General features: G+C 37.0%; 1 protein-coding gene across 1 annotated transcript in view; it reads right to left on the bottom strand.

The window, feature by feature from the left end:
* Positions 1 to 25,935, bottom strand: part of LOC110028406 (alpha-taxilin) — a 34,540-nt gene extending 8,605 nt beyond the window's left edge. The window contains exons 1-7 of the mRNA XM_020730239.1: positions 25,924 to 25,935; positions 25,735 to 25,840; positions 20,915 to 20,982; positions 14,798 to 14,875; positions 14,403 to 14,467; positions 4,579 to 4,645; positions 4,294 to 4,476 (exon numbers count right to left, since the gene is read on the bottom strand). Of these exons, the coding sequence (XP_020585898.1) occupies positions 4,294 to 4,476; positions 4,579 to 4,645; positions 14,403 to 14,467; positions 14,798 to 14,875; positions 20,915 to 20,982; positions 25,735 to 25,840; positions 25,924 to 25,935 (579 nt within the window). The remainder of the gene's footprint in view (positions 1 to 4,293; positions 4,477 to 4,578; positions 4,646 to 14,402; positions 14,468 to 14,797; positions 14,876 to 20,914; positions 20,983 to 25,734; positions 25,841 to 25,923) is intronic.
* Positions 25,936 to 26,444: the final 509 nt, after the last annotated feature.

Here is a 26,444-nt window from a genome sequence, read left to right as displayed (position 1 = left end):
ATCAATGGACAAGGAAAATCCAAGAGGTCAGCGTCCAAGGTAACTTTGTGATGCTGAATGTTTAAAACTCTAGAATTTCACAAATGAAAATCTAACATTGATATGCAATAACGTAAAAATTAAATTGTTAGTTCAACAAATCTTAGTATGACAAAAGACTCCATCCTCTTGATGCAATCTACAAAAATTATAAAGCTTTATACAAATGATATTTAAAGAGCATCTAAAACTAAAATTATGTAAGAGCTTGAGCTAGAAATAAAAACATATGATGGCCAAGACTCAACACTGCAATAAGAAATAGCAAAACTGACCAAATTCCAATCACAAAGTATTTGGATGAAAATAACAAAGAAAAAAATCACCAAAGAAGATACAGGCCACATATCGGCACAAGAAGAACGCTTCCTTTGACTGTTATCATCAACATTTACAATACCATAAAAATTCAAATCCAATAGCACACAATTTTGAAAGGATTGAAGTTTTAAATGCCTCCAAGGTCATATTTGTAATAAAGCAAAAACCCAAAATTGATAGTTTTCTCAAAAATAGTAGATTCTAACTTAAAACTGCAAGTTTTCAACCTCAAAATCACATTAGCAACAAATAACTGCAAGCCAAGGTGCACCTAGTTCTAAAAATAGCCAATTCCAAACCTTGATAAAGCGCCCAAATTAGAAGCACGAGATCCTGTACCTTTGTCACACCAAAAAGCTAACTCAGGTTTACTAAACAGGAATACTATGACTAAATTGTAAGTTGACCAAGTATTTCTAGGAATTAAACAATTAAATACTTCAATTTCACAAATTAAAAAATCACAAGTTCTGCATGCTATCAATCATGATATAGTTATGAAGTTGATATAGCTTTAGATTATCTATGGAATTGCACATTTTAATAATCTTCCCGCTACGATACTGTTCTATGGTTCATAGAAGGTGTTTCAGAAATGGATATAGTGGGGAGGTAGTTGTGGAATGCAAGGAAGTGGAAATATGGGGTATCGACAACGTTGGAATGAGGAATGAGATGAAATATGTTGTTGGACAACAAATTCAGCGCATTCGGGGGCTATATGGACTGATAACAATGATCGAATGTGAAATGATGAAGTACACGCAGCAAAGAGGATTGACCAAGCTACAAACACAACTTGTAACAGGAAGAGGATACAATACTCCCGAGAATAGAAAATCAAAGAAAAAACTCTCAAAATACATAAGACCAAGCCAATGTTTCAAAACAACCAAAATACCACATATATAAAAGTTTCCTAATAGAAATTAATCTAATTAGAAATAGGGAAATAGGAAAAAAATAGAAAAGGCAAGAAATTTTGGTAAAATTAAAATGTGGCGAGTAATGTGCGAGTATATCGGGCGAAAATGCATCCCACCATCACGGGATCTTTTGCAACCATGAGGAACCACAGAAACACGAGAGTTCACATCTGCAGGAAGGATTTTATCCCACATCACTCTCTCCGGTGGGAGGAGCTTTGTCTTCAGCCTAGGAAGCTTTTTGAATTGATTTACCAAAATCATAACAAAGAGAGTCTTGTTGTGTTTGAGGAAACTCCACCATAAAAACTATGCACAAGTCATCCAAACAACTCTAAAACACATACGCCATTCAAAAGTATGTCCTGATAGAATAAATAACCATATTTTTTTTGTCACAATCAGAGCTGGAATTCAAAAGTATGTCCTGATAGAACAAATAACCATATTTTTTTTGTCACAATCAGAGCTGGAATTGCATATAGATGGGAATTCTCACAAACCAAATATAGAGCCATTAAATATGAAACTTGCTTCTCCCACTTCTTGTACTCGGCTAAGCAATAAACAAGCCTATCTAAAGAAACTGACCCTAGAATGAAACATATGACATACTTAATATTGGATTACTCTCAGTGACAATCATCTAGGAGGTAAACTATCAATCAGGATATACAACAACTCCCTCAATAAGTTTTGATATTGACTCCTCAGAGTCACAAATTTTTAGGGAAACCAATGTTAGTCCAGCTAGAGTCTTTCAAAAGGGCTCCTCTTAAAAGACCCATTGAATCGCTAGCATTTCTCTCTCGTCAGCTGAAAACTGACACTCCCTCTGATGTAATCATTATATCATATGTTAATGTACATTTCTTTAATTGCTCCTGGCTCACTGAATGAGATAACCCTCTTGTTTGGGCAATCAAAAGCAATGCGACCAAAACTGTAGCACTTAAAGCATTTCCTAATAGTGAATGATATAGAAGTGCTAGCGGTCCCCATCTTTTATCCACTCTAAAATGGTTTCTTTCCATGTGGGGTCGGCTTTGATACTCCACTGGGTGTACTCTTGTAGCCCGATCTGATATTTGGAACCTATTTAAATAGGCATATTTGATAATGTTCTATTTAAATAGGGTTCAAATATCTGATATTTGGACCCTATTTAGATATGCATATCTGATAATGTTGTGTTGTCTCTCAAACTTCATGTTACATCATGTAACGTCCAATAGGATTAATTGTATTATGTTTCAATTGAACGATCTCAATCCTTTCATATAACGAGGTATTGCGTTCTCCTCGAGCTCCATAGCTCATGCTTCAACATAAGCTTCTCAAACTCAACGGTGTACTCTACTTAGAGATCTTGTTGTTGTAAGTGTTTAAATCTCAAGAATAAGTCATGTTTGTAACGTGTTGATAGGTACTTGCGTCGCATCTCCCTTTTCATCTTGGACCATGGAGTGATTTTGTTTCTTCTCTTATAAATGTGTAAATGTTTTAAATTATTTTACTATAGAGTCACACTCTTCTTTAACTTCATAACGGTTAATGTTACCCTTTTGTCAGGTGGAATATCCTTATATTCAAATGATCCATTCCACTGTATGTAATCACTCAATGAACTCATTCGGATCCATAATGCCATTAAAATCCAACAATCCACATTCACTCTAAAATCACTCTCTCCTCATCTACTCAATGATGAATCGACACGAGATCAACTCTTCATCGCTCAATGCTTCCTAGTAGAAAAGGTTTTGTCATCTTCTTCATTTGGAAGGTCATTGTTAATCCTTAATACTGTGGGTGACTTCCCCATACTGCCTTCTTTCAAAATCAACAAGCCTCCGTAGCAATTGGAGGATTCTTCGTTGCATGTCCTCCATAATGATATCATGAGTACCTCGTTGAGGGTTTCTCTTTGGCAGCATGACCTCTCGTTCTTCCAACTGAAATTTTGGCTAAAAGAAACGGGTGATTTACACTTAAGGATGGGTGGATGATGTGGGAATTTTTTTTCTTATTAGGTTAGGTTGTGTGAAAATTTGGTTTGGAGGCAAAGGAAAATTTTAAAAATTCTCATACTCATATACCAAAATATATTGTTCTAGGGCTCCTAGAAAATATTTAGGAAGCGGATGTAACAAAGAGGTGGCTGTGAAATAACAAGACAGTGGAAATATAGGGTATCAACGATGTTGGAAGGAGTATGAGGCAAAATTTATTGCTTGACAACAGATTCAACACATTTAGCAGCTGTCTAGTCTAAAAACAGTGGTTGAATGGTGAATCAGCGAAGTACAAGCGGCCAGGAGGATTTGCCACTTATTCCTGAGCAAGCTACAGACACACCATTTGGAATAGGAAGACGATACATCACTACAGAGAGCAGAAAATCAGATAATAAACTCTCCAAATAAATAAAACCAAGCTAATATTTCAAAATAACAAAAATACACCTATATATAACAGCTTCCTAATAGAAATTAATCTAACTAGAAATAGAGAAAAAGAAAAAGAAACCTAAAAGGTAAGGAATTTTGCTGAAATTAAAATCTGGGGTGTATCCCAGGCGGAAAGGATCACGGGATGTCCCACAATTAAGCGGAACTGCAAACACGGGAGTTCACATCCATGGGCAGGACCGCGTCCCACATCACACTAACTTCTTATTTTGAGTTAACTTGTTATTTTGATATCATCGATTGCAAAATCAAAGAGAATATACCTTGTATTAAATGCAAAGTTGTTTGTAAAACTATAGCTATAATAACCTAAATAGAGCCAGCTAATTGAAACTGCTATTGAGATGGCAACAAATTCACTGATGCCACAACGGAACGTCATTCATTGATGCCACAATGGAACGTCATTCGACATGATTATCACTTCAAAATATGCATAATGCACGCTGACAGTTGTAATAAACAGCATTTTGAATTGAACACAGTAATCCAGTTATGATTTATTGACAATGTAAGAGTTTAAGAAAAAGAGGCACCTGAAATTGCTGAAATTTTTCTCCATCAGCAGCTAGCTGTAATCTTAAATTCTTTTCAGTTTCCAATAATTGGGTTACCTGTTCAACATACGAATGCATCTGGGATTGTTCCTGAGCCGATCGCTCTTGCTGTTGTTGCATCTTTAGGTCAACAATCTGAAGTTCAAGTGATTTCTGTTTCAGCTAAATGTTTCCACAAAAAGAAGAGAAGTCAGCCTAAAGGTACTTAAATCAAAGAATCCAAAGGATCTGCAAAGCTTCATTCTGAAATAAAACCATGAAGACCTTTTGTGCGAACTGTTCCTCAGAAAGAGAATATTGGTCTGCAAGATGTGCGAGTTTGTTCCTTAGCCTGCACAAAGACTGTATTATTAAATTAAAAATATATGAAAAAGATTTCCCACAAAATGAAAAAACTCTGCATGTTTAAATGCATGACAAAAATGTACGTGTCCCAAGTGCAAGTAATTTGAAGTTTACAATAAATAAAAGTCCCAATACATAGAAAGAGAGTAAAATTTTTATGCCTCATAAAATATGTAATCGCTCAAATATCCTCGTTTGTTTTTATTGAGAAGTATGTCCAAAAATTCATTCCTATATAAAAATATGGGTCACAACCGTGAGTCAGGACTTACACGAACCTCCAAACAAGTGAATTGTTCAAACTTTCCTATTTCTGACAATCTCTGAGCTCATGCAAGGCAATCTCTACTTTCTAATGATTATTTGTTCAAGAATAGCAAAGTTATATCTTCTGCTGCCTAACCTAAGGACAATTTTATCTTTTATGCATATAAGGGCATTTGATTATTTTATTATTTATTACTGTTTGTTATAAATAGACCCTTGAAGGCTTAGGATTGAGAGTATGCATAAGATTATTATTATGAGTATTAAGTTTAGGGTTTGGGAGATATTTCCAACCTCTCGAATTGTAGGTGCTTATTTATTGTGTATTTGTGTAAGTGAATAGTGTTGTGGAATTTTAATTTGACGTTATTGGAAAAAAAAATATTGGTTTGCCCTAAAAAATCATGTTGATTTCTGCGTCGGATCCTATCACTAACATCTTGGTTGCTTTCCCACATCACTCCCTACTGTTTACTTTTTGTCCGACACCGGGTAAACAGGTGTCTTGTTTTCTGCTTGCAAACCGCCTTTTTCACCCCAACGCCATCTTCCAAACCCTCGCCGACCACCACCACTATCCTTGAGATACACTATAATTGTAATTGTTTGTGTTGTTTTTCTATTTCTCATTTCAAGTGTGTTGATGGTAAGTTACTATTTGCTTTCTTTAAGCATATTTGTCTTTTCTATCGTGGTTTGGGTTAACTTCGGTATCATATGGTATCATAATTAACCTAACTTTAATGATGTTGTAGAGTTTCTAGCATATGTCATACCCAAACCTATCTCACCCCCCTCTTCCGGAAAAACATTTCACCTTTTCCACTCAAATCATTCATATATATCATCTTCCACATACCCAAATCCCAAACCCTAACAATGCAGCTGCCGAGACAAGGGTCAGATGCCAATCAATGTTGTGGTATATATATAAAATAAAATGATCGACGACGAAGCGAAAAATAGATTTAGAAATTTGTAAAACCAAAAAACACAGCGGAACACAGATTTATGTGGTTCGGCAAATTGCCTACGTCCACAGAGTTGCAGAGAACTTTATTACTTGAGGAATTTACACCGTCGATGGCCTCGACGATTAAGAGAGAAAGTCTCTCACTTCCCCTTCTCTCTCTATACCCGAGAGCCACCACCAAAAAGAGGAGAAACAAGGAGCAGCCTTGTGATCCTCCTATCGCCTACCTGTATAAACCTCACGCCAAAGAAGCCAGAACAAGGAGCAGAGAGCTTTGCGTTTTCAATTCCAGCCACAGCCTTGCAATTCCGCGAAACTCACAATGCCTCGCTCTCCTGTCGCGAGAGAAGGAGATGCAATTGAAGCGAGAAGCCTAATTCGCGAAACCACACCGAGTGGGATCTTTGCGGAATGAGGAAGGCGGGAGTGGTTATTTGTCTCTTTTTTTATTTTTCAGGACCTGTCTCCGCTTAATAAATCTCTCACTTGGAGACTGATACGCTAGCAACATCGTTATCTTCCTCAAACTGTTATCCTTTATTGATGACGTCGTCTTTTCTTCAAACGTGATATCCTCCTTCCCTGTAACTCAAAGTCCCCTGACTTCAAGCTAGAAAATCAACTAAAATTGCGCACAACTTCAGTTTCTCAAGAGTAACACCCTTAGTCAACATATCAACAATGTTCTTTCTTCCACAAATTTTCTCAAGCAATAATTGTCTGTCATCCAACAATGTCCAAATGAAGTGATACCTGATCTGAATGTGCTTGGTCATGGACTGAAATGTTAGATTCCTAGCAAGAAATATGATGTTTTGACTATCGCTGTAAAGAATGCCCTTCTGATTCTTCTTGTCAAATTCCTCCAAGAAACCCTGTATTCATATCATCTCTTTTGCATCCTCTGACATTGATATATACTCAGCTTCTGTAGTATACAATGAAATTGTCTTCTACAGATTAGAGCTCCATGAAACTGCAGTGCCATCAAGAGTGTAAATATAGCATGTAGTACTTCTTATGGTATCAATGTCTCCAGCTAGATCAGTATTAACATAATATTGTACCTCTGAACTCTTTCCTGAGAAATACAAACAAGTTCTTGAAGAGCCTCTTAGATACCTCAAGATCCACTTTACTACTTCCCAATTTTCATTTCCTAGATTACTCATGTGTCAGCTAACAACTCTCACTGTATGAACAATATCCGGTCTAGTGCAAGCCATAACATACATATATGAACTAATTGCTGAAACATAAGAAACCTTACTCATGTGGGGTATCGTTCCTCCTCTGACTTGGATGACTGATTCTTGCTGAGTTTGAAGTGACTGCCCAAGGGTGTGCCAACTGATTTGGTGTTATCCATATTGAACATGTTATGTACCTTTTTCACATACTCAGCCCGAGAGTCTCAACATGCCTCTGACTCTATTTATGATAATTATCATATCAAAGAATTGTTTTTTAGTTCCCAAATCCTTCATTGCAAAGTGTTATGATATATGCTCCTTCAAATTATTGATCTCATCAATATTACCTCCTACAATAAGCATATCATTCACATACAATAGTAGGATGATATAAGAATTATCAAATGCCTGATATAACAACAATGATCTGTCTGATATCTGTTGTACCTTGCACTGTGCATGAAATTATCAAATTTCTTGTATCACTGTCTAGGAGCTTGCTTTAGGTCAAACAAGCTCTTCTTAAGTTTGTAAATTGAATCTTCATTTCCCTGTACCGCAACCCTTCAGGTTGGTGCATGTAGATGTTTTCTTCAATGTTTCCATGAAGAGAAACTGTCTTCACATCTCACTGCTCAAGAAAGAGATTTTCAGTAGCCACCACAGATAATACCACTCTTATGGTTGTGAGCTTCACCACATGAGAGAAAGTCTCGGAATAATCAATACCATGCTTCTACTAAAAGTATTTTACAACAAGTCTAGCATTGTACCTCTTATTGTCATCATGCTCAATTTTCACCTGGTACAGCCACTTGTTGTGTAATGTCTTCTTCTCTAGTGAAAGTTCTGTCAACTCACAAGTCTGATTTTCTAACAAAGAATCCATCTCCTCCTTCATGACAAGCTCCCACTTGCTCGAATTTTCATCTTGCAAAATTTCTTCATAACTCTAAGATTCTCCACCATCTGTCAGCAGAATGTAGTTTAAAGTTGAAGAATAATCTTGTGGAAAAAGTCTAGTCTTTTCTGACCTGGGAACTGTAGTTGTAGGGGTAACTGATTTTGAACTGACTGTGGAATAATAGGGGTGTCGTGGACCCCCACACCTCGCCACCTGCATCTCTGCCCTGCATTGTGACCTCGGTAAATCATCAAACCTTATCAATTCAGATTCTTGCATTGTTGTTTCAGAAACCGTACTGGCCTTGAATTTGTACATAACTTTCTTATTGAAAAACACGTTCATGTTTCTTATGATCTTATGATCCTAATTATCCCAAAAACGATACCTAAATGTCTCGTCTCCATAACCAATTAAGTAACATTTCTTTGATTTAACCTCAAGCTTACAACGAGCATCAAGACATATGAGAACATAAAAAAGACATCCAAAAGTTTTAAGGTGAAAAAATTTGACTTTTTTCCCACTCCAGACTTTCTCTGGAAATTCACAGTTTAATGAAAAAAATGACTCTTTATTGATCAAGTAAATTGCAGTGCTAACTGTTTATACCTAGAAAGTAGGCGTGCAATCTCTTGTTTCTAGCCCGCTCATTAATGGTCCTGTTCATGCACTTTGCAGCATAATTTTGTTGTGGAATGGTCTTCTCTATTCTGATGCCCTAAGTTGCACAATACTCATTGAACCCATCATCAATGTACTCACCACCATTATCAGACTTTCGAAATTTCAGCTTTAACCATTTCTCTGTCTTAATCATGGCTTCCCAAGTCTTAAACACATTAAATACATCAGATTTATACTTCAAGAAATAAACACATATCTTTCTGCTATAATCATGAATGAATGTGACGTAGTAACAAGAGCCTCTAAGAGATGTCACTGAAGAAGGTTCGCACACATCTGTGTGTACGAGATCCAGTTTTCCCGCCTTTAGCATCCTGTCACTTTTCAAGAAACCAACCTTTCTTTGTTTCCCCTTAATACAACTCTCACACATGCTAAGATCAACTGACTTCAGTTATGGTAGCTTGTCTCTGGACTAAAGTTCTTTCACACATCTCTGACTCATGTGACCAAGCATGTAATGCCACAACTCTGTTGTGCTCTGTGAAACAGTAGTATCAACACTGTTAATTAAACCAGTATATAGCGTACTTGTTTTCTTACCCCGAGCCAGTACTAGTGCTCCTTTAGTAACCTTCCAGGTGCCATCTGAGAACTCATGTACTATCTGAGAATATTACTGAATGCTTACACTCATCGAGCTGCCCAACATAAATGAGGTTCTTCTTCAGTTCATGAATATGTCTGATCTTTTGCATAGTCCAGTTGCTCTTGTTTGGAAGTGCAATGTCAATGTCGCTAATTCCTACCACGTTCAAAGCTTCTCCATCTATCAGATATACTTTTTCAAAGTCACTTGCAACATAATTACACATCAATTTTCGATGGAAAGTTGTATGAAAGGATGTCTCTAAATCCAGTATATAGTCATCAACAGAACTATGAACTGTCAGTAGTAGTGCATCACGTGCTTCTTTAATTACCACATTTGTGTTATCATTCCGTCTTCTTGGGATTTCTGTAGTTCATCTTTATGTGATCAGTTTTGCCACAATTCCAGCAAATTATTTGTTTATCAGACCTTGACTTGCTCCTGCCTCTGTGTTTTGATTTTGATCTTTCTCTATTTGAGTTCATATCCTGTGATCTCCCTCTAGAATCAATATTTAATGTTGAACTCAAAACCTGAGGTCTCGCCAGAATTTTTCATGCATCTCTCTTCAACCAAAATCAAATCATGAATATCATTATATTTCAATTTAAATTTACATGCAAATTACTGACAGTCATCCTCATAGTTTCTCAACTATTTGACAATGAAGTAAACAATATCAGTGCACATATCTCATCATCAAATTCAATTTCCACCGATGATAATTGATTTGTGATAGTATTGAAATCATTTAGGTGTTGTACAACAGACGTACCTTCCGTCATCTTCAGATTGATAAACTTATTCATCAGATATATCTTGTTATTCGCCGATGGCTTCTCATACATATCTGACAGAGCAGTCATGAGATCTGCAGTAGTCATTTCCTTGACGACGTGTGCAACGGACCTCAACAGAGTCAACTGAATATCCCAAAAAACTAGTCGATCCAACAGATTCCATTTAATCTCATCCATCATTTTCGGTCTTTTCCCTAATAACAAAAGATGAAATTTCTTCTCATAAAGGTAGTCCTCTATATGCATCATCCAGTAACCAAAATCTGTGCCATTAAATTTCTCGACCCCTGAAATCATCATTTTTCTTCAGATCCGAAAGCACGAGACTTTGATATCAGTTGTTGTGGTATATATATAAAATAGAACGATCAACGACGAAGCGAAAAATATAACGAGAAATTTGCAAAATAAGAAAATACAGCGAAACACACATATTTACGTGATTCAGCAAATTGTCTACGTCCACGGTGTTGCAGAAGATTTTATTACTTGAGGAATTTATACCGTCAATCGCCTCGACGATTTCAAGAGAAAGTCTCACTTCTTCACTCTCTCTTCTCCTTCTCTCTCTACCAGAGAGCCACCACCGAAAAGAAGAGAAACTAGGAGCAGCCTTTTGATCCTTCTGTCGACTAAATGTATAAACCTCACGCCGAATAAGTCAGAACAAGGAGCAGAGAACTTTGCATTTTAAATTCCAGCCGCAGCCTTGCAATCCAGCAAAACTCACAATGCCCCTTTTCTATCGCAAGAGAAGGAGATGCAATTGAAGGGAGAAGCCTAATTCACGAAAGCACACTCGCGGGATCCTTATTTGTGAATCGCAGAAAAAAATGGCAAAGCGATGCTTCGCTTCATGGGATGAGGAAGGAAGGCGAGAGTGGTTGTTTGCCTCCTTTTTATTTTTCAGGATCAGTCTCCACTTAACAATCAGGAGTTCACCATGGAAGATATACATCGAAAACTCCATCAAGTGCTACAATGGCTCGATAAAATTGAGAAAAGAAAACCATTCAGTGGGGTCACCTGAACACAATTCAATTACAGAGATGAAGTGTTTGTTATACAATATAGAGCTGCAATAGTTGTTAGAGATTTAAGAGGTGAAGAGCCTCTACCCCGAAGAATTGACCTGAAATATTTGAGAAGCTGTGATTTTAAGGTAACAATAAATTTGCCATATTAGGACGGTCACTTAGATCCGAACGAGTTCATCAGTGACTTCAGATTTTGGATCTTCTCTTTGAGTACCAGGATATACCAAATGACGAAATGGTGAAACTAGCCGCCAACAAATCAAATAAAAGTGCATTGTTTTGGTGGAAAAACTTGAAGCACCTATGTCAATGTGAGAGATAAGATAATATCACTACTTGAACCCAGATGAAACAGGAGATGCAGCGGAAGCACCTACTAGCTCGCTATAGAGCTGATGTTTAGAACGCGGCTTCAAAAACCTAGTCATATTCTAGAGGTTCTTTGAGAGACCACATTATTGGAAGACCACCACATCTCATAGGCAGGGTTCAACCACATGATCTTACAACCAGAGTACACCCAAACGAACATCTCAGCTGACCCTGCCTGAGAAGAAATTGATTCAAAGAAGAGAAAAGATGGAACCAATCCACATTCCCAAATCCATTCCACTGGAAGTGTTTCAAGTGTCACAGATTTGAGCATATTAAATCAGATTACACAACCAGGAGAATAAATTATATCATTGATCAAAGAGCAGTTGAAGAAATAGAGAGTAACACCGGAAAGGATGAAGATGTCAAAGATGAACCTCAATTTAAAGACAAAAAAAAAGTCACTATGTTGCCTCGAACGACCATTTTGTAGAGGATGTTCAAAAAGATAGTAAAAGGTAATAGAATTTCCTGTAGAGTATGAGATGATGTTGCCTCGAATGACCATTTTGTAGGGGTTAAGAGCAAAATCAACAAAACTAGCATTGAATGTCCAAAAGAGTGATATGAGATTCAAGAGCTGATTCTAGACATAGAGCTTCAGATAAAAGGATGTTCGAATTTTCAGATACATAACCTATCTCATGGGTTGCCCCTACTGAGGAAGGCCTTAAATATCAAAGATGAGAATATTTTGAGCTACTTCTGGAAGACAATAGAGAGTAATTTGGGTATTAAACTCAGTTCAGCAGTGTCCCCAACAGAAGTTGATCAGACAGAATGGATGAACCACAAAGTTGAAAATTGCCTCGGGATTTTTGAAGGATAGAACAAACTACAGTGAGATTCAAGTCTTTTTTTATGAAAAAGAGTTATTTCCTGAGTGGTTACGCTTTAGTGTGACCCAACATGCCCTAGATATCGTTCTAAAGTTGATTCCTCTTGACAAACATGGTTATAAACTACATTCCACTGAGTATGAGAAGCAGAAGAAGACAGTTTCAGATTTAAATGTTCAAAATTTATATTGTGAAAATCTACATCTATATACAACTCCAACTCAGATTGTGCCAAAAGAAAATGCATATTTATTCTATCAGTACGTGTTATGAAATATTGGTTCCTACATAATCTACTTGTCATGATATTATGTCATTTCTGCTACCTTCAACGATGCTGACCTGACCATTATGAGGAGACAGAAGCTTCGATGAATGACGTCGGAGCTCTCCTAACCATGGAAGACAGATGTGGAATTGTCTAACGACGCAGGATGCATGATAGCTCAAATGCGAGAGAGGTAGGCCAATGCGGGAGCGGGAGATGGATGCGGGAGTGAGCAATTGAAGCGGGAATGCGCATCTGATGCCCGTCAGCAGCCCGAACCGGTTCGATACAACATCTGTGAGAGCCAGTCGGCTCTGCCTATGAGAGTACCACCTAATTTAAGTAAGGGGCCCCCATCTACTTATCCTATTATTATATATTTTTGTTTTGGACAGTCTATGGTTAGTTATTGCTTGTATATCTGTCAGGACAGTCGTCGGCTTCCGTTGCCCCCTCTAGGATTGTATCCGAAGCGAGAAGGTGTATCGGCTAAAACTCATCTGAGATGGTGACGGTCTCCCAAGGATTGAATGGTGCTCTGATTGTAATTCGATCCCACAAATATATTTATCCTGGATTTCCCATCCTACACAACTCTCCCTTCGACGTTGCCACCGCCGCCTTTCCTCACCACCAAAACCACTAGACATCACTCATTTTGTCTTCCTGCAACCCCAACCGCCGGCCACCACCTCCTACCATCATTTCCAGCCACGTCCCACCTTGCTGCAACTCATTCCAACCTCCGGTCTTCATGATCCAACCAACCCCCCTCACTACCACAGCTTCAGGACAACCCACCAATTTGTTGTCCCACAGTCCCACGCATTCCCCACCGCTGATGTCGTTATTCCCGCTCACTACCGCCACCCAAACAAATGTTCCCGGCTGTTTTCCATTGTTCCGTCCGACCAGCTTTTTCCCTCATTCCAGCTTGCTTCCATTGCCGCAACTCCCCTTCACTGCAGCTGTCCTCCTGTGCTGCCGCAACACAATACCGCCCTTTCTAGCTGTCACGTGGCTGTCCAGCCCCTCATCTTTGCTAACGCATCCATTTCAGCCATCCATCCGAGCTGCCATCACCCCAGACGGCCCTCCCACATCACTCATTGATGTTTGTTTTTTGGATGGCACTAGGAAAACAGCCGCCTTGCTGTTTTTTGTTTGCCAACCGCCCTTTCCACCTCTGCACCACATTCTAAACCCTCGCCAACCATCACCACCATCCTTGGGATTCACTCTAGTTGTGTTTGTTTGTGTCTGTTGTTGTATTTCCCCTTTCAAGTGTGTTGGTAATAACCTCCTATTTTCTTTCAACAATAATATTTACATTTTCTATTGTGATTTAGGTTAACTCCAGTATCACAACAACAAAACAATCTATCCCAATGCTCACTAAGAAATTTGAATAAACTTCACAAATATTTCTGACTAAAATTGGATGTTCTGTAGGGCTATTTATATTCTAAGAACTCTGTAGAATAGTAACACGTTATTTTTTACATTACTCAAATAGAAATTTCTTTTCAAATTTCATATTTGCAGAACCTCACCGAATACTGCCTCAAGCAGTAAAGCTCATATTTTTAAAATCATTACTGTAAAGTAAATAGCGAAAATAAATCTTGTATCATCAAATCTTTTAATCAAGCCTTCAATCAAATGCATCCGTGTAAGGAAATCATTTACAGACAGTCGAGAGGTCCCAAAAGAAAAACCTTTACATATTTACCTGAAGTAGAGAATGGGTTCATGATCTTATTAAAAAATGATGCAGTCAAAGACAGTACAATTGAGAAGACACTTACATCTCATTCTCTTTCAATTGCGAAAGGCAGTCATGTTTCTGCTCTTCAAGTTTACCGTTCACATCCTAATCATGATTAAACACGAATCTGATATGTTATTAATTGCTAGAGGTAGAGAAGTAAAATCAAAGAAAGATTAAACCATAAATGAACAAAACTAAAACAGCATTCTTAGCAAAAAAATATGCAGAGTAGGAAAAAAGTTGGGTTGAAAGCTGGTTGTCAATCATAACATTATGATGATACAAAATGCCCAATAGCATCTTGCCTCTATTTTACCAATAGCATGTTTAAAAAATGACTATATGTTGATATTCTGCATAAGTTGACTAATTTTAAATTATAACAATATATCTATTTTGGAAAAGCATAATAAACAAAATCCTCTTGCATACCTTAATTGCATCATTAAATTTCTTAGACAAATCCAATCTCATATTTTGTCCTTCTGCTGATACCCGTTGGCACTCTTCCTGGTAAATTTTCATATCAGTACCCAATAAAATATAATGTAAATAGATTAAGAAATGGGAAAAAAGCAGTGAAAAAATTCTTAACCTCCAAAAAAGCTCCCAACAGTGAAAAATACAATGTATATGAGAAGTTTCTAATTTTATTTGATCTAGACATTAAAAAATAATCTTAATTTGGTGAGATCTGCAATGCTCTATGGCGCAGAATGTTGGCCATTAAAAGAGTAGCATAAAACAAAGTTAAGTGTTGCCGAGGTGAGAATGCTTAGGTGAATGAGTGACTTGACACTTAAAAGACAAAATGTGAAATGAATATATTTGTGATAGAGTTAGTGCAACTTCAATGGTGGATATAATTAGAGAGAGTCATCTTAGATGGTTTGGTCACATTCAACGTCGATCATCTAATGATCCGGTTAGGCAATTAGATGTTTCATATTCGACTTATGTTAAGAAAGGCAGAGGTAGACCTAGAAAGACTTGGGCATATGTGTCGGTCAACTTTTCAATTTGATTTTGAAAAATAGTTTTTTAAATTTAATTTAAATATAAGAGGTATATATTTTTGGTTTTAAAAGTAGTGTGTTTTAATTTTTGAAAAAATAAGACCAAATGGATCTCATTCGTCCAATAGTTTACATAATCGTGTCCAATACCGCGAATATTACACCCTCCCGAAAGATAAGTGTATACCTCGACGATAGGCCCAATCTTATAAAATAAGAGATTTGTGACATCTGTTTGGTCTGAGAACCTTTTATATATTACCGACAAGTTCTCCTATCTAATAAAAAATTAAATAGAGTTTATTTTATTTGGGTTCCAAGTTCTCTCTAGAGACAAGCCCCTATAGTTAATTGCATCCAAAATAATTGGGGTCACTTGAGAAAACTCTCGATGATGTCATAGATACTAGTCTTCAAAAATTCAAAGTTTAGGTTTTCATGGTAGGATGTGGAAAAACAAGTGAGAGTGACTCAAATAGGAAAAATTATTTTCAGATGTTCAAAAGAAGGAAAAGAGTAGGGGATGTCACAGATCCTGAGGAGAACTCTCGGTGACTTCCCAAACTATCCTACTGTGTGACTGTATTTTTGAGATGATATTATTCTAGTGTTTAATCCTACCAATTTTATTATTTGAGACTGAACCTTGCATAATAACTGATTATGCAAATAGCTCGCAGAGATAAGAGGGTTTACGTTGTGTCACACGATAATCTTGAAATCTAAGACGAGTTAGGACTTACGCTGCACAATATGATTGTACATGAGCCTAAAGAAAGTGAGGTTTTACGTCGCGTTGGGCGAGCTACCTCTAAATCCTATGTGTTGTTATTTAGACTAAAGAGAAAGATTGTTGAAGAATATCCTCTTGTTACTCGATCCAAGCTCTTTGTCGTGCTACCCACAAAGCTCGCTCCAAGCTCCTCGTCGAAGTAGCAGTCTTAAAACTTAAAGTTCAAAAGGTTTTACCAGGTGTGTTTCAAGGTTTTGATTTTGTTGTCATTCAAGCATTATGGGGGGGTTAAAGTTGATTAGAGCGACACCGGTTAAAATCTCACGATTCCCTAGTTCTGGTACCACTATTTTCTTTTGAATTTACTTTGTCTAAATGAGTTGTGGGGCTCATTTAAACTGAGAAGATCTCGTTAGCAACCGTAGGTTACCTCATCCGAGGGACTACCGTAAATTCAAAAATACGTGTTCTATTTTTTTCGTTTTATTATAAAAATGTTGTTTAATTTTTTAAATTTTATTTTGTTTTGAAAATAAAATCATAATCAGTGTTTGCATGATATGTTAGAACAAGAGTAAATTGCATTGATAAAATTAAAAAAAAATGTACTTGCGTACCTAGCGTATCTGCTGCTGCATGTTTAGCTCACAAAACATGATATAATTTGCAGCGAATTTAATGAATTGCAAAAAAGAGAATAAAATAGTAAGCAGCAGAACAAGTCGTAACAGCAACTAGGAATTCCAAACAGGTGATCCTAAGGCTCCCTACAACTCCGGACAACAACTAGCAAGCTTGTACGGTGATCCTACAACCTCCTACAGCTCCGGGCAGCAACTAGGAAGCGTGTACGGTGATCCTACGACTTCGGACAAAATCTAGGAACTGCGGACAGCAATCCTAAACGACACCCTACAACTCTCCTACAACTCTCCCAACACATAAACGACAATGGACAACACCTCCACAGTGATTAACAGCTTCCAAACAGCCACTTTTAGTAATGGACAGCTTCCAAACAGCCATTTACAGCAAAGGACAGCTTCTAAACAGTTCTCACAGCAATTCTAAACCTCGAACAACACTTCTACAGTGATTAGTAGTTTCCAAACAGACAATTAAAGCAAAGACCAACTTCCAATCAACACTTCTACAGTTCCCAATGACTCCAAACAATAATTCCGAAGTTCCAAACAGCACCGTACAGCTCTCCCACAGCTTTCACATTCAAGTATTTTTCAGCACTTTCCAGCCCTCTTAAAGACACCAAACAACAAAGAAACATTTTCAAAAAAGTCCCGAAACGACAACTTAAAAGTCCCAAATCCCTCTCTAAAACAGTAATTTACAGTACTCCAAACAGTGGCAATATTGAACAAGCGCAGCCCTAAGAAATAAGTAATCAGCTTTGAACAGTAAGCATATGTGACCAAAAGCAACTCTTAAACATTCCCTAAATTGGCAAATATAGGGAGCAAAAACAGCAATTACAAACACCAATCCACCTTAACATCCCATTAGAAATACCACCCTCAATTTCCTCCAAGAAAGCGTTCACATGCATATATACCACCAGGTTTTCATACCACAGGAAATAACTCCATTTCATGCATATGAATTGTGTAAGAATTGAAGTTTAGGTGTTGGATAAGTAAATACATATGAATTGTGTAGCATCTATGTAAATTTCCCAATATTTTAAGGAGAAATCATCACAGCAAATTATGATCCAGATTTAAGCACCTTCTGCAAAATCAACTTAATCCTCTAGTTTCTCCAAGTGAACATCTGATCACTTTTATATGCATGTCAATAATTACAAAGTAAATGAAGGTTATGAGCTGATCACAAGCATCTTAGAATAATTACCATGAATAATAAAATCGATTAACAGTGTTGCAGGGAACAAAAGAAGCAAAAGAAACCATTGAAACCTGTTTTGAGGTGGCTGGAAATGGAAATCAGCTTTGAATTGTTTTGTTTAAGATGGAGAAGGGGCCTTCTGAATATTGCGGCTTGGATAGCAGAAAGAGGAGAAGCTCTGCTCATGGCTCAAAAGATCAGAAAAAAAGAACACAAATTGGGGTCTTCACTTGTGTGAGGAAGCCGAACGCTGGTGCTTAAGTTGAGAGTTGTTAGGGTTTGCGAGTGGGAGAATCGAGAGAGAGAGAGGCTCTAGAGCTTCAGGTGTGGAGTGGAGAGAGGAGTGTCGCGCCTTGGTACGGGAGTCGAGCGAGGAGGTAGGCAAGGGCTTCGGCGCAGAGGGGAGGCGAGGGTTGTAGTTCACAAAGAGGAGTCGAAGGAGAAGGTGAGAGCATCGAGCGGTGTCGAGCAAAGGAAGAGAAGAGGCGGAGGTGAGGATTTCGGTTCACAGAAGAGGAGCGGGGGCCTTCGGTCGAGCGCGAGAGGGAGGAGCAGGCGAGTGGGGGTCTTCGGTCGAGTGAGAGGAGGAAGGCGAAGCCCTCGGTCATGCACGAGAAAGAAATAGGCGAGCAGGAGAAGAAGCTCAGATTGCAGAGAGGAGTCGGGATCGAGCAGAGGAAGCGGGAGAGCCGAATGGGACGAAGGCGAAGCCCGAGCGGGATTTGTATCCCTCGAATTCCAAATAGTCGTTAAGCTTGTGTTGGGCGGGGATAGTTTTCATAGGCAGAAGAGTTTTATTTGACTGGTAATAAATTCCAAATGAATTTAATTAGTGTGAAATTAAATGACTCATTTGAAATTTGAAATTTTAAAATTCAAAATTGTTTAACACTTGTTCGGCCCGAGTCTAGCCCGAATCGAATCTGAGTTAAACATGGGTTAAGCCCGGGCCCGAGCCCCGCTAATTAAAAAAATGTGCATCGATTTTCATGTTAAATGATTGCACGTGGAGCATTGCGTTGGGCGAGAATTGAATAGTTTCCATAGGCAGAAGAGTTTTATTTGGCTGGTAATAAATTCCAAATGAATTTAATTAGTGTGAAATTAAATGACTCATTTGCAATTCAAAAATTTAAAATTCAAAATTGTTCAACTCTTGTTCGGTCCGAGTCTAGCCCGAATCGAATCCGAGTTAAACCTGAGTTTAGCCGGGTCTGGGCCCAGCTAATTAAAAAAAATGTGCATCGATTTCCGTGTTAAATGCTGGCACGCGGAACCATAGCAATTTAAGTATCATTTCTAGCTAAAGTCGACGTCCCGGATGCATCAGTGTGGTCTGTTTTGTCATTCGAGATCGTTCAGACAAGTTCGCCAACTATCGGGTCAATTCAACTCAACATCACGCGTGGTGTAGTGAATGCATAAATTGCAGCGTTCGCGAGTGTTTGAGTCATGAAGGGTTCACCTATGAGTGTTTGATCCTATAGGAACTCATTTTAGGGCCCTCTACATGTTAGTCCTCAGCCTTTGCAACTAAGAGTTGAGTGCTTGGGACTACTCATGCGAAGTCTGCACAAAAATGAGTCAAGAAGTAGCTCGAAGTTCTATGGGAGGTGGGCTCCATTACTAGTTTGCAATGATGGTCAATAAGAAACTCTTAAAGCTAGATCCTGGGTTCTAATAGCAGAAGACTAAGACCTCACTGAAAATGAGATCAACAATATGTATAAAAAATGATCTTGATTTATTAGGATTAAATGAAAACAATACCCTCAATAGGACGAAATGGAGAAACAGGATTCATGTAGCCGAACCCACTTAGTGGGATAAAGGCTTGTGGCAGTTGTTCAAGAAATTACCTCCATCAGGAAATAATTGAAAGCATAACCATCAATTTGAATTATAAAAAAAAAAATAAAAAATCAATGTGCAAAGTGCAAACTTCAAAATTTAATGTCAACTTTAAATTCATCAACAGAAAAAAGGGCAAAAGTTTAGGGCCCATTTGGAATAATTTCAATCTTTTATTTTTAAATTTTTTTTTAATTTTTTTTTATATCTTTAAATAAAGCAAAAAAAAATTCAGTATTTTTTATATTGTTTTTTTTTAATATAAATTATTTTTATTTTTACGGAGCATTGAAAAAGTTAATGGCAGTAGAATTGGATGGCAGAATTAGGTTGGTGGCTATAGAGCCAGTTGTTTCAAAAATACTCAGAACGCTAAAAATGTGTTTTTGATATTTTTTTTAAAAACAAAATAAAAATAACTATCAAACACTATAAAAAAGAATGTTAGAAAATAAAAATAAAACAATATTGATACCATGCAGAGCAGCCCCCTTGCTATTCTGTGCCATTTAAATAACACGAACAACACAAAATTCTCATAAATGGTTCATGCCAAGCAAATGAGGATAATAATTAGCATGTTCTCTGGCTTTAATATAGGAAAATTATGGGAGACAACACATCCTGCGTTCAATGATTTGGTAGAACACAAAAAAATTAAGGATATTCCAGCAGTTAAACCACCTACTTGACTGAAAAGATAAAAAGGTCCAATTTTCTTATGGCTACTAAACTGGTGGGTTTCTCAAAATTATCGATAACAAAGCAACTTGGGCATGCTAAAATTAAAGCACGCGCAACTTCATCTAAAAAGGCTAGCTAAAATATATAAGGAAGATTTACATGCATACCACTCCATTCTTATGTATTTGCATATCTAACACCTAACCTTCAATTTTTACATGTATTCCACTTCACTTTGTTCACATTTTAAAAGTTAAAATAGTGGCATTTTTTTATGTGCTTGAAATTTTTTTTGTGGTATAAGCATAAAAAGTAAAATTTAGGTGTTATATGTAAGTACATAAGAATTGGTAAAAAGAAAATACATAACCAAAACAACTAATTAAATTGACAGAATTTTACCATTAACATTTTATTCTGACGTTGTAGCTCTCTACAAAGTGACTCTAGTCTATCCCGCACCGCAACAGCTTCAAAATGCAAGCAAACAAAAAAAAATTAGGAATTGTAATTTTTTGAAAAGATTATATAATAAATATCTTATTTTAAAGCAACTATTAAAAGGAAAAAATGGCTTGCAAGAAAACCTGCGAGGGAATACTTAAGCGCACACCATTAAGCAACAATACTAGGCAAAATTTAGATCCTAATGAGAAAAAACACAGAGGGCAACTTAAGATAACTCAAAGATTTATTCCTCTCCTTCAGTAGAGCCTAAATGTTGCAGGATGCTTGAAAAAACGAGATTCATTCAAGCAATAACCATAGACAAAATATCTTCCTCCAATGAATCATTTGATTTTAGGAAGATTTACATACATCCCACTCAATTCTTATAATATTTACATATCTAACATCTTACATATCTAACATCTCAACTTCATTTTTTACATACATATCCCCATACCTAAGCATGAAAAGGTGTATTTCAGTAATAAAAGTTAAAATGATGGTATTTTAAAATGTGATATAAAAAATTTGAGAGGTATAAATGTACAAAAGCAAAATTTAGTAGCACCTAAGTGAGAACAACCAAAAGAACCACAAAATCCTGCAGCAGCTCAATAACAATGCGCAAGCTGATAATAGAATAACGAAATACCTTAAGTTCTATTGCACAGAACAAAAACAGACATGAAGCGGGGGCAAAAGATTCATTCAAAAGATAATGAAATGAAATAAATTTGAGCAACATATAAAAGCAACAGAATCATCAGCATAATTTACAGCTTATCAGCAAGATAAATTGGCAAAACAAACCCGAATGCATAGCTCCCTCAATATACAATAATAGGCAGATATATTCTTAATGCAACCTCAATTAAAAACTTTATAAAATGAAAAATATTAGAATTATTAGCCTAATTACTACCGAACTTATTAATAGCTTTTATTTGCATCCTTTATGTTCCGTTTCTATATTTATGTATTTTCTAGTCAATCTATTTCTGAATAAATGTTTTTCCTTTTATTTGAGACTTGTAATATGTATTTATACCTCTTTTCCTATCAATGAAAGCACCTAGCTCTATTCAATCTGACATGGTATCAGAGCTCTACAGCTAGTTGCCGACCACCTGCAGGATTCCTCCCTGCAAGATTTCTGCCGCCAATCCTTACAGGTTCTCCCTGTTTATGTTCTTCCTGCTGCCAGATCTTAGCGCCAGCCTCCCTGCCCTCACCACCAACCTCCCTACGGGCCACCAACCGCCAGATCTTAGAGTTGTTGCCTGGCTTGCAGGCAGCTGCTTCAAGCCATCTGAAATCCCCATCGTCCACGGATTTTCCTCCACTTCCTAGGGACCCTTGTAGCCACCAGTTCTTCCCTTCTCCAGCTTCCATAATTTGTCTGTCTCGGAAACCCAACATCACTTTTAGCTCAGTTGGAATCATGGCAAACTCTACCACCCCGAGCCTTCTCCCGATGGTATACTTGCATCCACCGGAGAGTCAACATCGATGTCAATCCCTCCACAAAACAGAGAATCAGAAAACCATATAAACTTCCTAATCACCACCCGTAAACTGAACGGATCAAATTTTCTCCAATGGTCTCAAGTTGTGTCTTTTTTCGTCAAGAGAACGCGGGGATGATTAGTGAACCTCCTAAAACTGACTGGAATATGAAACGTGGGAAGTGAAAATTTTCATGGCCATGTCGTGGCAGATAAACTACACAGAGACTGCGATTGAAAGTTCATATATGTTTCTCCTTTTTGTCAGTGCCCTCTGGACTGCAGTTTGGGATACCTACACATATGTAGGGAACTCCAGCCAACTTTATGAGGTTTCCAAGAAAATCCACAAGACAAAACAGGAATCGAGAACAGTGACCCATTACTACAATGATTTGGTGGCCTTATTGATGAAATGCGATCTATACTATGATTACACGTGGAAATTTCTGACAGATATTTCCCTCTTTCAGAAAATTGTAGAAAAAGATCGAATGTTTCAATTTTTGGTCGGACTTAACAAAGAACTTAATCTAAGAGTGTATCCTTAGTCGGGATCCCCTTCCTTCTACTCATGCTGCTTTCACAGAAATTCAACACAAAGAAAGCCGAAGAATGGTCATGCTCAACACTTCCACTTCAGTCGAATCATTTGTCTTGGTTACTAATAGTGTTCAACACTTGTAAAATCCTCCTTGAGCCACCGAGTCCACTTCTGATTATTATCACACACTTAACCATACTCAAGAAAAACGTTAGAAACTACATGGGAACCGGCATACAAATTTCAGTCAAATCCTCCTCTATCAAGGGTCTCACTATGACATCTGAATCTACTACTGTACAACTAGCTCCCACTCGGAACACTCTAGAATCACCCAACTCTCTTACGAGTCAGATGAAGCAATTAATCAAACTGCTCGAATCCAATCAGTTCACTTCCGGCCCGCCAACCACCCACGTCCGTGAAGGTATCAGTCTTGTGGTTTCACTTTTTTTTCTAGTACATGGATCATTGATTCAGGTGTCACAGACCACATGACCGGATGCTCTCAAGCTTTATCAACATATTATCCATACTCTGGGAAAGATAAAGTTAAAATTGTTTATGGCTTCTATAACTCTATTGTTGGTAAAAGATCGGTTGTGTTAACAACCGGTCTAACTCCGGAATCTTTGTTACATGTCCCTCTGTTGAAGTGTAACTCGTTATCTGTTAGTAAGCTAGCACATCACATAGATTGCGTTGCTAAATTTTCTCCTGAAGTTTTTACATTTCAGGATCTTTATTTGAGGATGATTGAAACTGCTAAAAGAGTAGTTGGGCTCTACTAACTCTATTCTTGGTAAAAGCTCGATTGTGTTAACAACCGGTCTAACTCTGGAATCTTTGTTACACATCCCTCTGTTGAAGAGTAACCCGTTATCTGTTAGTAGGCCGACACCCGACATAGATTGCGTTGCAAAATTTTCACCTTAAATTTGTGCCTTTCAGGATCTTTGTTCGGGAAAGATTGAAACTGCTAAAACAGTAGTTGGACTCTACTTCTTCCAAGAGAAAGACACAGAGAATGAGGACACTTCTACCAATGGTTGCAGTTTTTCTAGATCCACTGAATTTCCTATTATACAATTTCATTATCATTTGGGTCATCCAAGTTTTTAATATTTAAAACAATTACATCTGTCGATGTTTACTAATAAAAATCTTGTTAATTTCAAAGTTAAAATAACTGACCAAATATTTAAGCTAAGATTTAATCGCCTAAAAGTTAAAGTAAATTATATTCTCCGCAACAGTTTGTCTAGGGTGACAAACTTTTTATTGACTTCAGCTAATAAAGAGTGAATGTCATATCAAATACATCAATATATTCACAATCAAAGCAATTGTATGTCAGTAAAAACGTAGCCTACATCCTCTGTCTGTGTGGCTTAGTCGTAAAATTGACACCACGAAGTAGCAGTTACGACCAATGCCCTATGACTGGATGATTGCCGTCAAATGACACCATTATACTACGATCACGACCACAACCCGTATGTTCCCCAATGGCTTCTACCCTTTGAGTTGTGAATCATAAGGGTGCAATTGATTAGCATAAGACCTTTTGTTAGCTAAGGTCGATTTAAATTTGTCCCCTTAGAAAAATATTCAACGTAGATCTACAATAATCTCTTGGACGACGCAACCCAGGATACTTCTATCAGGTTTGGCCGACCACCTCCTCTGACTAAGTAGATCAGTTACCACGACGACTCAAGATGATGGAGCCATGAGATCTTGATCGAGTTTCGCCTTCATTCACCCACCATCTACTTTAAGCTGCAAGTGATGAATTTTATAATTTAAAATCCTAAGTGTTGTTATTGTATGTCTAATACTCAACTCTTAATGACTAGTCTTAATCGAAAGTGTTCTCTCGTTATAAGGAGGGTAATTAACTATAGGGGTATGCACCCTATGAGAAACCTCGAACCCGAATCAAAAAGTCCTCACAAAAATGAGGACGAAATCTCTGGGTAATGTCTTACCTACAATCTAATCTGTCTTCTGAATATTTGATTCTCCAAAGCTCTATCTCTCAGAACAAAAATTAAAATAAATGCAAAAAGTTTCCCGGGAAGCGATCGTGAATTTTCAAAGCCCACAAGCAGCTCTAAAGTTTTGAATTATGGCTCTAGTACCAAGTTAACTTTTATAAATAGAGATTTATACTTTCATTGATAAGAAAAAGGTACATAAATACACGTTACAAAAACCCACATAAAGTAAAAATTTAAATTCAAAAATAAATAAACATGGAAACAACTGAAAATAAAAAAAGCAAATAAAGCACAATAATAATTGCAACCTTAGTTAAGCTAATAATTCTAATATATTGTATTTCTCCTCACTTTATTTTTGTACCAATTCCGCTATCATTTCTACAATAACTCATGCAATATATTGATGGAGAATGCCATACAAGAAAACTATTAGAAATTTTATTTTCAATCAAAAATCTTTTATGTTATTTACCATTACGAGAGTACATATAATCCACAGTAGAGATGCAAGGCTCTGAAGGACCTATATGCATTCAATCTGATACTTTTAAATATTCGACCACCTGTAATTAGCTCAACTTAAAAAATAATAAAAACAATCATATTACCTCTTTTGTCAAAGAAACATCTCCCTACCAAATCACTAGTTATGGCATGACACCTCAGCATACGTAATACACAATAGAGAATAATTCAAGGGATAATTAGTATACTTGCCTGCATCTCTTTCGGCGATAACTTTTTGATATTTCAAAGTTAACTCAAGGAGCTCCTTTTCCAACTTAGAGCGTTTGCCAGTCTTGTGTTTTACATCGGTGGTTTCCTACAAAACAAAAAACATTTAAAATTGCAGTACTATGTATATTACAATGAATAAAAATAGATAACTCAGGTTTCAATATTAACCATGAGGTCCATGACTATAAACTCAGCTGTAAAAGGTAAACTTGAGCTATGAAAATAAATTAATTGTGTAAATCTAAGTTCTTTTACTTTTGTAAAAAAAAACAAAGTAATGCAAATAATGATTTTTGATGGGGCACGAGTCAAAAATATTATGAAATTTTAGTACGTTTGATCAACCTATTAACAACTACCTTTTTATTAGCACTAATAGAATGCATAAAAGTTCAAAAACACTTTACTACATGAGCAGACTCTCTAGTCCCACGGCGCCTTTATGTCCAACAAAATCACTATTGACTATATTGTGGTTACTCATGAACTTTATCCTTAAATAAAACAACAGCTATTTATATTTATAATTGAATATGAAAAGACTTTTGTTGTTGTGTTTTAAATTTCCTATTTTCAATTCGTGCCCGCAATTTTTTTATTCTTTTGAGATTTATTTTTTGGATTAACGATGTTATTGTGCATGCCAATTCTTCTCTTTTCAATAGTGAATCCCTATCATTTCTTCTCAA

This window comes from Phalaenopsis equestris, unplaced genomic scaffold (genome assembly GCF_001263595.1).
Source record: "Phalaenopsis equestris unplaced genomic scaffold, ASM126359v1 Scaffold000511, whole genome shotgun sequence".
Classification (NCBI taxonomy): domain Eukaryota; kingdom Viridiplantae; phylum Streptophyta; class Magnoliopsida; order Asparagales; family Orchidaceae; genus Phalaenopsis; species Phalaenopsis equestris.
This window is presented reverse-complemented; position numbering and strand designations above follow the sequence as displayed.